Here is a 13,340-nt window from a genome sequence, read left to right as displayed (position 1 = left end):
ACAAATACTGTTGTATGCGGTGATCACTTTGTATGCTGGATGTGGTAATTTGCAGTGTTTGCAGCTTTACCTATGGAGACCTTCGGATCTTCTTCACCTTGCTGAGATCTGAAGGCACTGTACACAGTTACCAGCCTTGAATCAGGACGTACAGGCACTTGACACAAAGGCTACCTAATTGTTGTTAGATGGTACAGCCGATGAAGTTGTTTTTGGAAGAGTTTGTGGCCTGGGCTCCTGTGGATATCCTTGTAGCAAAGTGTCTGCTGAAAGTACTGTTATTCTCTGTGTCATTCAGTAAACATTTGTGAGAACTTCCTACGTCCCCATCAATCTGGCCAGTGATGGAATTACTGGCCAAGACTAAGAAAGGTTCTTTGAAAGGCAAAGATAAATAGCTCCATTTTGACCCTTAGATACCAGATACATCATCTCAAAATCCTGCTGTTTATGCAACAGATATTTACTATGTGTTAAGTACTGTGCACAGGGAATGAAAGGGACAAACTACTTTGGGGAGGATAAGTCATGTGGCCAAGATCACAGCAGTGGTAGAAATAGCCATTGTTACTTATTATATAGACACTCTGCTTAAGGGCTTTACGTTATATACACTGTCTTATTTAAGTCTTAAAACAGCTTGGTGCTGCAAGGGTGTCCTTACTATATTGGGGGATACTGAGGCATGAATACATGGGATTACACAGCTAGTAAATGGTAGCACACAGGTATGAATTTAGGCTGGTTTAATTCTAAGTTTCGTGGTCTTATCATGATGTTATATGTTCCATTTCTTTCCATATGGGAGTATAACAGTTACAGTCATCAGTAGCTATGTGCCAGGTATTTATTTTCATGTATTAGATTCTCACAATCACTTTGGAAGGCAGTTTCTGGATCTTCTGAAACTGAGCCACGGGAGTCAGGTAACCTGCCCAGCTGGTGAGTGGACCACATCTTTTGGTTCCTAAGCCTCTGTTCTTTCCATGGTACTGATACTCTTTCTTCTTTTCTAATATGAGTCTGGTAATTTCTGACTTATTTGTATGTACTCATGGGATGAAGCCCTTGGGATTAGGGGCCTAGCTTTGCTTTTGAACCATCAGTCAGCTGTTACTCTTAGAAAGGGGCTTTTCCTTCTCGTTGCTGACATTCTGGCACTTGCTGTACAGGCTGTAGGTGTTGCAAGCCTCTCTCCTTAAGACCTCATCACCCACATATGTTGTGTGTGGGCCTTATCTTATCTCCCACAACATGAGAAGAGGGGTGTCGGGAAGAGCATCTCGAATGCACTGGTTGAATTTCACCACAGCTGGCGTCTGCCTGCATCTCCTCTTGACTCTGCACCTGTACTTCTGGATACAGCCCTTGCCTCCTCTTTCTCCCTTCCATGCACACTGGCACCTTCTCTCAGGGCTATGACAACTTGAGAAAAACTTTTGCTTGAGCCAATTATTTTTTCTCCTCAGCTGCTACCAGTTACTCTTGTCTTTATTCAAACACACTTCTATTTAGATGTTTTTTCCCTTCCTTTAAAGGAGGTTATAAAACTTGTATGATCTGTCAAACAGATTATTTTGTAATGAGGGTATAAAACTTATTTGCATAGGGATGTCTAGAAGGACAAAGTGAAAGACAGTCTGTCTCTTGGTCGTGGATTTCAGGTGAAGATTTTTGCTTATATTCTAACTCTTCTGCAATGAACATGTATTACTTATGTAAATAGATAAAGGAAAAATAATTTTTCCCATTTATTAAAGTAATACACATTCATTATTTGAGCTACATAAATTTAGAACAGTATAAAAACCCAAATTACTTGCAGTCCCTCAGCCCAGAGTTAATCACTTAGTATTTTGGGCTGTTTTCATACACACTTTTTTTTTTTTGAAACAGATCTTACTATATCTGAGGCTGGCCTAGAACTCACAATCCTCCCACCTCTGCCTCCTGAGTGCTTAGGTTATAGGCAGGCACCACCATGCCTGGCCATATTCACTTTTTAATACTTTGAGATTATATTGCACAATTTTGTAACTGATTTTTCTGTGAAATTAAAAATTTGCAAGAACATCACTTAAGTGGCTGTATAATTTCATGACATGGAGATGCTATGACTTATTTAACTATTCCATTATACATTTGTGTTACTTCAATTTTTTTTTTAACTTCAAAATTATTAGTGACCAATGCCGTTTATTTGGATGGAATGATTCTATCCAAATTTCTGATTATTTACAACAAGATACCTAACAAGAATTAGGGAGGCAAAGGCATAGGCAGAGGATGTAAATTCAGGTGGCTGGTATATATTGTCATACTACTTTTCAGGGACATTGGGCCAATATGCTTCTACCAGCAATGTGTGAAAGCAGTTGTCTTCCTGCCAGTGAGCTAGCATGAGGTGTTTATGCAATGGGATCCTTAATGGGAAAGCCGTTAAGTTTAACTGCATCGGTCTGTCTGCCCTGATGAGGCAGGGGTCCTGTGTTCACCATATCCTGTAATGACTTAGTATGCTACAAGAATGCAAACATTTACTGAATTCTTTTAAAAATTATCCTTTACTCAGTAGGTATGGTAGTACATGCCTGTAATTCTGGCACTCAGGAGGCTAGGCAAAAGGATCACAAATTAGACTATCCTGGGCTACATAGCAATATGCTCAAAAATCAAGCAGGTCATGTTGGCTCACATCTGTAGTCACAGCTACTTAGGAGGCAAAGATCGGGAGGACTGAGGTTTGAGGCCAGCCCAGGCAAAATACTGGTGAGCCCCCTTTTTAAGCACTCAGCCCAGCTGTAGTTGCTATAGGTAGGACTGTGGTCTGAAGCTGGCTCTGGGCAAGAGCACTAAGAGCCTATCTGAAAAATAAAGCAAAAAGGGCTGAGGGGAGTGGCTCACATGGACAGCACCTGTCTAGCACGCATGAGGCACTGACCTCAAACCCCAGTACTGCCCAAAAAACAAAACAAAACCCTAAAAACAAAAATATGTACATTTTAAAACAGTGCTGGCAAATTAAGCTAATTTTATGGGTCTTTTTAAAAATAGCTTTGTTTAGGTATAGTTTACATGCTACAGACTTTACCAATTTTAAGCGTTCTGTGCATTTTAGTACTTGTACAACCATCACTGCAACCCAAATGTGGACACATTCCTCCCCACCTCTCCTTGTCTCTGCTTGCACTGTCACCACTCTTAGGGAAGCAGACAGGCGCTGAACTGCCTTCTCGTGCTACTGAGTTTGCCTTTCCTAGAAATTTCACCAATATGAGATGTAGTCTTAGGGTCTGGCTTCTTTTACATATAGTGATGTTTGTGTGAGATTCAGCCAGGCTGCATCTAGTAGCATTATTCCTTTTATTCCTGAGGTATATGTACAATATACTGTTCAATTAATGTAGTAAGTTTTATGTAGTAAGCCTACAACTGTGAAGTTGGTTTCTAAAAAATGTATGTTTTCTTGATGAAAAAGATGAAAACACCCATCACCTTCCCTCTGTATCAAAATTACCCTCTTTTTTTTGAGACAGGGTCTTGGTAAGTAGCCCAGGCTGGCCTCTAACTTGTGATCCTCCTGCAGTCTTCTGAATGCTGGGATTATAGTGTGTGCCACCAGCCTGGCTTTACTCATGTCCTTTTGTAATCACTATTCCCTTTGCCAGGAAACTCTGATTTGCTGTCTCTCACTATAGATTAATGTGCATTTTTTAGAATTTTATACAAATGGAATCCTATAGTATATACTCTTGTTTTGTCCGGCTTCTTTCCCTCAGCCATTTGAGTTAGTCAGTAGTTCATTATTTTGTTGCTCAGTAACATTCCATTATATGGACATTTTTTTTTAATCAGTTCCCCAGTCTGATGGACATCTGGGTTACTTCCAGTTTTGGGCTACCATATGCATTCGTGTATGTTTTTAGGTCAGCACTTCTCTTGGAGTGATTTCTAGGACAGAATTACCATTTATATGGCAACTGTGTTTAACTGCTTAATAAATTGCCAAGCTTTTATAAAAAGGCTGAATTAATTTTTCACCCCCATGAGCTGAGTGCACAGGGTTCCAGTGTACCCAACACCATGGCCAACTGGTGATTTTAGTTCTGGCAGGTGTGTAATGCATCTCACTGTGGTTTTAATTTACATTTTCCTGATATCTAATGATATAGAACATCTTTTCATAGGCCTGTTTGCTATTTGTATCTCTTACATAGTGAAGTGTGTATTCGTATCTTTTGTCCATTTAAAGTTTTTTTTATTGTTTTATTACTCATATGTGCATACAGGCTTGGGTCATTTCTCCTACCCTGCCCCCACCCCCTCCCTTACCACCCACTCGACCCCCTCCCCCTCCCCCCCACCCCCTCAACACCCAGCAGAAACTATTTTGCCCTTATCTCTAATTTTGTTGAAGAGAGAGTATAAGCAATAATAGGAAGGAACAAGGGTTTTTGCTGGTTGAGATAACATTTAAAATTTTTGGTTATTAAGTCTTTTCATTATTGAGCTATATGAGTTCTTTACTATTGTGGATATGAATTCTTTATCAGAATACTTTGGGAATATTCTCTCTAAGGCAGTCTTTTCACTTGCTTAATGGTGTCTTTTGAAGAGCAAAAAGTTTTTAATTTTTAAGGAATCCCCACATTTATCCACTTTTAAATTGTTCTTGCCTTAACAAGCCCACAAAGATCTTTCCTGTTCTATTGTAGAAGCTTCCGTTTTAGCTCTTCCATTTAGGTCTGTGATCCATTTTATGTATGTAATGGAGGGTGTGGATTGAGGTCCTTTGTTGTTGTTGCACACGGATATCCATTTATTTCAACAACAGTTTTGAAATGACGACCCTTTTCCCTTTAGTTGAAAGTTAGTTGCCTACATATGAGTTTCTACTTCTGGAATATTTCACTGGTCTGTGTATATACCTACCATGCTACAGTGTCTTGATGGCTGTTTGCTTTACAGTAAGGTGGTGGTGTTTGGTCTGTTGCTGTAAGGACTGAATCCCGGGCTTTGTGTGGTAAGCACTATACCACTAAGTCACATCCCTAGCCCACAACAATAATTAAAAATTTTTTAATTTGGGACTGGGGTCTGAACTTAGAGCTTTGCACTTGCAAAGGAGGCTCTTTACTGCCACACATCCAGTTTCATTTGCTCTGGTTATTTTGGAGATGGGGCTCTAGCGAACTATTTGCCTGTGTGGGCTCAACAGTACTGGGGTCACAACTCAGCACCTGCCCATCAAGCAAGAAGCCCTGTCACTTCAGCCACTGTCCAGCCCTTTTTCTGTGTTGGATATTTTTGAGATGGGGGTCTCTCAAACTATTTGCTTGGGCTGGCCTCAAACTGTGATCCTCCTGATCTCTGCCTCCCAAGTAACTAGGATTACAGGCGTGAGCCAGTAGCACCTGGTCTAAAGTTTTTCACTGTTTATGTGGTACTGGGGACTGAACCCAGGGCCTGAGCTCGCTAAGCTCCACCACTTGAGCTATGCCCCCCGCCTTCTGTGTTTACTTTTTGAGATAGGATCTCATTAACTGCCTGAGCTGGACTCAAATTTGTGATTCTCCTGCATCCTCCTCCCCAGTAGCTAGGATTACAGAGGTGTACCACAACACCCAGCTGCAATATCTTAAGTTTTGAAATTAGGTGGATTAAACACTTCAACTTTGTTCTTTTTAAAGTACTTTTCATTTCTCATTCTCAGTGTGTCTGCTCCCTGGCCTGCCACCCAAAACCATTCTACCATGATTTCTGGAACTCTCCCTGTGAAGCCAGACAATCCCTACAATCCTACCAGCAGCCCCAACATTTCTTTTTACTAAAAAACTGGGTGACCGATGAACAACCTACTATAGTGCTCAAGTGGAAGCTATTTATTCTTTGATTTCTAGAAAATAGACAATAGGTAACACTTACTATGTACTTCCTATATACTGTATCGGTGCTGTACACAAACTCATTTCATGAATAAATTTCATGAATGTATTTCATTTAATTACCACAGAAATTCCATGAGTTTCTTGGGGCCTTGAACTCAGGGCCTTCACCTTCAGCCACTCCATGAGCCCTATTTTTGTGAAGGGTTGTTTTGAGAAATGATCTCCCTGACGTATTTGCCTGAGCTGGCTTAGCCCCTCAACCCCCCTGATCTCTGCCTCCTGAGTAGTTAGGATTATGGGCGTGAGCCACTGTCACCTGGCTGATTTAGGTAATTTTATCCACATTTTACAGATGTGAAAGGGAGACACGGATTAAGTAAACTTCAAGGTCACTGGTGTACAGAGAGGAAGCCAGCAGTGGAATCCAGAGGCCACTGCTCATAGGCAGTACCTCGTCCTGGTTGTTGCCCTGCTCCACAAAAGCACTCTAGCTTTGAAAAAACAAAAACCTGCAGTGCTTTGTTTTCATTTACCAGCATCCCGGCCAACTGCCTCACCTAGCTCAGAGTTTTCCTCTCCTCCCTGTTTTGCCATTATCTCAGGAAACTGAATGCTGCCCACATGGACAAGCACAGTCCATCCATTACTTTTTTTTTTTTTTGGTGGTACTAGGATTTGAACTCAGAGCCTCACGTTTGCTAGGCTGGCACTCTACCCCTTGAGGCACTGCACCAGCCCTTTTTTGGGTTGGGTACTTTTGAGATGGGGTCTCGTGAACTATTTCCCTGGGCTGGCTTTGAACCACGATCCCCCTGATCTCTGCCTCCTGAGTAGCTAGGATTATAGGTGGAGCCACTGGCGCCTGGCCTATCCTTCACATTTTAATGGTTCTCCTACTGCATTAGTGGTAGCAATTACTGGTACCAACCTGCTATCACTGAAAAAAAATTCACTTCCAAAATGACATTCCACTCTGAAAAGCTCCCCTTACCTGCTAAAGAGCCCCAACTTTCCATCTCTCTCAACCTCTCCATTTCCTTTCAGAGTATCAGATTCCTTCTACTTTAGGCTGACCCTACACTCTTCTGTTCTGATTATTTGTTACCAGCTAATCATTTTGTTACACTGATCTCCCTTTCCAATGTGTTCTTTCAAAGCCTCAAACTGGAATCTACCAACCCAGGTGTCCTCTGTCTGAGAGCTGACATTTTAACAGTAGTGAGCCTTCTAATCCTGCATTTAAGTCTTTGATTTTTCTTATCGTTCTTTGGAAGCTTTCAATGTGTAGGTGCAATATTTCTTTCCTTATACTTATTCCTATTTTATTCTTTTTGATGTGATTGTGATTGTGATGTGATGTGATTGCTAGTATATAGAAATACAACTAATTTTTGTATACTGACTTGTATTCTGAGACTACTAACTAAAATAGTTTTGGTATCTTTTACGTAAATTCCTTGTATCTTTTTTATAGAGGTCACATTATCTTTGAGTAGTTTTACTGCTTCCTTTCCAATTGGAATGTCTCTTTATTATCTTACTGCACTGGACATCCTTGCCTGGTTCCTGATCTTAGGGGAAAGGTTTTCATTTTATTCCTTTTCCTTCCTTCCCTCCCCCTCCCATTTTTGGCTTTATTTTTCAGATAGGGTCTCTTTGTTTTTTTTTTTATTTTTTTTGCCCTGACTGGCCTGGACTGTGATCTTCCTACTTATGCCTCCTACATAAATGGGATGACAGATGTGAACCACCACACCCAGATTTTTTTTGTTGAGATGGGATCTTGCTAACTTTTTTACCTGGGCTGGCCCTGAACTGCAATCCTCCTGATCTTTACCTCCTAAGTAGGTGGGATTACAGGTGTGAGACAGCGCCCAGTGTGTTAACTCTAGATGCACTCTGTCAGGTTGAAGAAGTGAGAATTATTACTTCTATCCTTAACTTGAGTGAGAATTCTTGTGAATGAATGTTGGATTTTATCAATGATCACATGCTTTTTAATTGTTTATTCAATTAATATGTTGTATTGCATTGTTTTTAGATGTTAGGCCAACTTCCCATTCCTGGAATGAATTCCACTTAGTCAAGGTATATGATACCTTCTCTATGTTGATGGACTTATGCTGGTATTTCTTCAGTAGCTGACTGATCATCATGAAGGACACTGGCTTGTAGTTTTCATTTCTTATGACATCTTTGTCTGCCTTTGGTATCAGGGTGATACTGGCTTTCTAAATAAAATGAGTTTGGATGTATTCCCTCCTACTTTTATTCTGAATGTATGTATGAGTGAATGATTGGTGCTGTTTTTTGCTTAAATATTTAACAGAGTTCACCAGCAGTCCTCGGGACCTAGACTCCCGTAAACGTGGTGGTACTGGTATAGAACCCAGTGCTAGGCAAACTCTACCACTTGAGCCATGCCCCCAACCCTTTTGTTTGTATTTTCTTTTTGAGATAGGGTCTTCCTCACCTTGCTCAGACTGGCTTCGAACTCACAATCTTCCTGCCTCTGCCTCCTGATGAGTGATGCCATGTAATATTTCAGAGAAGGTCTATGGGGAAATAAAGTATTTGAATCTCTGAACTCTGAAATTGTCTTTATTTTGCCTTCACATTTAAGTAGGTACCGTATTCTGGTTCAAAGCTATTTTCTTTTCAATACTTGATAATGCTCTGTTTAGTTTTGTGTTCACTTTTTGGGTGATCTGTTCTCTCTAATAGTTAAGTTTTTTTTGTGTTCTTAATTTTCACTCTAGTGCAAGTTTTTTTTTTCCCCCCACTCAGTGCTGGAGCCTCCTACAGGCCAGGCAAACTTCTACTTCTACACTCCTGAGTAACTGGGGTTACAGGCATGAGACACCCTCACTGTCTTGTAGTTCAGGGATTGACAACTATAGTCTGTGGGCCAAATCTGTGTTGCCACTTGTTCTTGTACAACCTATGAGTTAAGAATACTTTTGGGCTGAAGGTGTGGCTAAAATGGTAGAGCACCTATCTGCCTAGCAAGTTTAAGGTTTTGACTTCAAACCCCAGTATAGAAGAAAACAAAATGCTTTTACCTTTTTAAATCTGAAAAAATACTTTGTGATGAGAAAATACTATGAAATTATTATGTCAGTGTCTATTGTTAAAAGTTTTATTGAAATAGAACAACATGCATTTCTTACAAATTATCTGTGAGTAATTGTAGCAGAGACCTACTTACAAAGCCTAAAGTATTTATAATATGGCCAGAAAAATGTGTTGTTACTAGGGTTTGAACTCAGGGCCTCATGCTTGCTAGGCCAGCTCTCTACCACTTGAGACATGCCCCAGTTCTCTATGTTTGTTCATTAATTTGGACAGTTGTAATTCTAGGAAATATTTGGCTTTTTATTTCTATTGCTTCCTAAGAGCTTTTTAAACTCGATTAGCCCAATCAGTATCCCAAATGAATGTTTTTTCTTTAGCTGTGGCCATTCTATTCAATGACTGATTGCCTTTTTCATTAAATTTTTTTAAACTTTTCTTTAGCAGTACTGGGATTTGAACTCAGGGCCTCATACTACTAGGCCGGTGCTCTACCACTTGAGCTACTCTGCCAGCACCTCCCCCAACCTTTTTTTTCATTTCTAAGATACCAGCTATAGTCTTGCTTCAAGAGTGTGACATTTTGTCTTATCTCTCTGAAAATAGTAAACCCCCATTTTTGATGTCTTGTTCTGAATGCTGTATTGTCTTTTTCTAAGGGTGAAAGTCCTTTCAGTTTAATGATTGTTTTGTTGGTATTTCTCAACTATCTGGTATCTTTTCTGTGTAGGTGAGAACAGACTGCTGCCTTTGTGTTGGTGGCTTAGGAAGGGGCAAGCAGGGTTGCCTTCAATGTGTCTTCAAGGGGAAGAAGGGGTAGGCAGGGCTATGCAGTCTATCCTGTGCTGCTGGGGTGTGGCTGGGCTTTCTGTGTTCCTTTGTGTTTCTCTGGGGGTAGAGGAGGACAGGTATATAGGGTTTGACCTACATGGACACTGCTGCTTGTTGAGCTTTCAGTGAAATTCAGAAATCCATTGCTAAGTGCTGTGCCATTATCTGTAACAACTCTTTGCATTTTATCACAAAGAATCTAAGCTGCTGGCTTCTTCAATTGGTCCCTCTTTCTTTCCATCTTTTAGTGGTTCATTAAAAGCGCCTCCTCTCCTTTAAGTAGTGTTTGGAACTCTTCTGCCTCTCTTTTCACAAGGTCTTATGAATGTAGCACAACTGGCCTCAAACTCACACCATCCTTCTGCCTTAGGACCCCAAGTGCTGGGATTATAGATGTGAACCACTATGCCTGTTCTATGTTTCTTATTCTTATATGGTGTGAGAGACTACAGCATGCAATTCAGTCTACCACCTCGAAATCAGAAGCTGTTCTATATTGTTGCTGTTTTTCAGAAGTTTTGTGATATAATACATATTTTATAAATGATCTATGGATATGAGTCATAAAGGTATTTTTTTAAATCTATTTTCATTAAGTTTTGCTTCTAAAAGATGATGTCATCAGGTGGTTGTTGTCATTCCATGTACCTTTTAATAAGTCACTTTATCCCTTTTACATTGGTGGATCTAAAAATATTTGCCTTATCATATCATCATTAGTTTATGCTATAGGTCTGTTTTTCTTTTGTGTGCACGTTTTGTGACTGAATTAAAATATTTAGAGCTTTGCTTTACTATTGCAAACTTTTATCTTAATTAACATTTTATAAACCGTCAGTTTGATTTAATAGTTTTTGAGGGTATCTGCTGAGACCTGTTAATCACATTCTCTTCCTCCTAATTTTAATTATTATTTCTGGAATTTACACATATTTCTTTCTCATCTCTATCTCCCAATTTTAGTTATATTGTTTTTTCAGTATGTTCTGACTCTGTCTTTGCTACCCTTAGCTGTTTAGCCTTGTCTTACATTTAAATGGACTGGATGCTCATTCTTCTTTCTTCTCTACTATAGCTGCTCCATTTCCGAGCTCTTTATTTTGGTTTGTTGCTTGGTTTTATGATCAGATCCTTTTTAAAGAGCTCGAGGGTAGTGTATTACCTACCTCTGGTTCCTACATATTTGGAAATGTCCATTTCTATCTTTATGCTGGAATATCATCTTGGCTAAGCATAAAATTCTTGCATACAGGATTTCTTTTTATGAAGAAGTTGTAAACATTGTTTCATGATCTTTCATTATTCAGTTTTACTGTGGAGGTATCTAAGGCATGGATGATCCCCCCCCCGCCCCCATTCTGACTTCCATTTTAAAAGAATGAACCTTTTTTCATCCTTGAGTTCTAGTAGTCCACAGTGCACACCTGAGGTCAATCACTATCAGTGTTTCAGGTCTTCTTTCAAAAAGCTTCTCTGTTGTCCTTGAAATATGTGTATATATATATATATATATATATATATATATATATATATATTGCATTTGTTTTGTTGTCCCTTTTTTTGGGCAGTACTTGGGTTTGAACTCAGAGCCTCACGCTTGCTAGGTAGGTACTCTACCACTTACCACCAGCCCTGGTCTCTTATCTTAAGAGATACGTTAGATCCCCTTTGTTTCCTTTATATATGCCTAATTTTCTTTGGGATTTTTGTTTTTATCTTTCCTATTACATTTTATTTGATCTTTAAAATCCTTTTTCCTTAGTGAAAGTCAAGATGTACATATCCACAAAATATCTTTAATGCTTGCATGGGATGCATTATAATTATATATGTAATTATATAGTATAATTTTATTATTCTTATCATTAAACACTTAATTGTCTCTAATTTTTCACTATTGTAAACATCCACACCTGTTCCTAATTGTACTGATGTTGCCGCATAAAATCAAAAAACTAACTTTAGTTCCTAGTATGGAAGCTCAATGCCAAAAACACCTTTACATTTCTGAATTCACTTTCCTGCCTTCTCTTCTGATATAGTCAGGCTTAAGAAATTCAACAGATGACAAAAGATTTTTAGGGTTTCCAGGTCAGTGATATAAAAAATGAAACCCAAGGATTGTGGCTAAACAGATTAAAGAAATATCCAGATTTTAAAAAAGGGATTGGTGATGGTGTGTTCTGAACTCTTAAAAAAAGACCTTAAGGAGATCATGGTAGAGGCTGTACAATGGTGCCATCTCCCAGGAGGATTCCTTCACATTATTCAGTGGCCTGGCCATTTTCTGTGTATCCTCCAGATCCAGTCTTCCCTTAGTTGTGTGATCAGGAGGCTGACCTGAGGGCCCCCTGTCTTCTGGGTTCTGACTGAAGGGTACACAGAGAATAAAACTGGGCATTTTTCTGGCAGCTCCTCTTAGGAGGGCTGCCCTAGGCTGGTAGAATTCCATTACTGAAAGTCATAGATCCTGTCAGGTGCCCCTTTCTACCTAACTACTTTCTTTGGGTTCTGTTCATGGTATCATTTTTTTTTTTTTTCCTGTAATTTTTCAACACAGAATCTCTCAGGCTGTCCTCGAACTCTCGAACTCTCAATCCTCCTGCCTTAGCCTGCCAAGTGCCTGGGGATAACACATTTGCACCACTACGCCTAGCTTATGGTTTCATCTTGTCCCCTTAGGGCTAGGCATGGAAATGGATCACTTGTATGGAAGTCTGCATCTTTGCTTGGTTTCTCTAAAATCCTCCATGTCTTTGTAAACTCTTTACAAATACCTAGTTTGAGTATGCTTATATGCTTTTTTATAGTTCTAAGAATTTACCCTAAATCTGTATAAAATGACATGTCTATAGGATGATTTACTGCAACACTGTAATTCCTAGTAGTGGAATGTTAGAAGTCTATTGTCAGTCAGCAGAGGACTGTAAAATAATGGCACAACTATATGGTGGATTATTATGCAGCTATCAAAGTATGTGTCACTCAGGTACATTATTGAATAGTCTTCAATATATTATTACATGTGGAAAAAACAAAGTACCAAACAACGAATACAGTATACTACCATTTGAGTAAGAAAAAAAAATGGATGCATATTTGACACACACCACACAGAGATGCTTCTGGTGAGGAAAAGAGAGTAGGAGGAAAATGTTTTAGTATTTATTCGTTTCTTTCTTTGAATATCATGTCATCTGAAAGCATTATATTAATGGCCAGAATTGACAGCCTTAGAAAAATAAGGGCTAAGGAAGAAGTGGAAGATTTGTTAAAGAATCACTAGAAAAAGCCAGAAAATTATGAAATTACCAAAATTTTCCAAGTAGTGAAATTCTCAGATAATTTAGATTTTTTTGGCAGTACTAGGGTTTGAACTTAGAGCTTCCTGCTTGCTAGGCAGGTGCTCTACCACCTGAACTGAGACCCTGACCCTTTTTTGCTTTAGTTATTTTTTGGATGGGTTTCTGGCTTTTTGCCTGGGCCAGCCTTGGCCCAGGATCCTCCTACCTATGCCTCCCACACAGTTGGGATCACAGGTATGTACTA

General features: G+C 39.4%; 1 protein-coding gene across 8 annotated transcripts in view; it reads right to left on the bottom strand.

The window, feature by feature from the left end:
• Ppp2r3a (protein phosphatase 2 regulatory subunit B''alpha) overlaps nucleotides 1-13,340 on the bottom strand; it is a 153,543-nt gene that overhangs the window by 7,716 nt on the left and 132,487 nt on the right. For 5 of the 8 annotated variants that reach the window (XM_074059904.1, XM_074059909.1, XM_074059908.1 and 2 more), the window contains one exon: nucleotides 4,444-8,443. The exons of the other annotated variants lie outside the window; for them this stretch is intronic. In XM_074059904.1, coding sequence (XP_073916005.1) covers nucleotides 8,284-8,443 — 160 coding nt within the window. In that variant the 3' untranslated portion in view covers nucleotides 4,444-8,283. Of the gene's footprint in view, nucleotides 1-4,443; nucleotides 8,444-13,340 lie in introns of those variants that run through there. 8 annotated transcript variants of the gene reach the window in all.

Source organism: Castor canadensis, chromosome 17 (assembly GCF_047511655.1).
Source record: "Castor canadensis chromosome 17, mCasCan1.hap1v2, whole genome shotgun sequence".
In the NCBI taxonomy this organism is placed as follows: domain Eukaryota; kingdom Metazoa; phylum Chordata; class Mammalia; order Rodentia; family Castoridae; genus Castor; species Castor canadensis.
The sequence above is the reverse complement of the archived record's forward strand: the minus strand, read 5'-3'. Positions and strand labels throughout refer to the sequence as shown.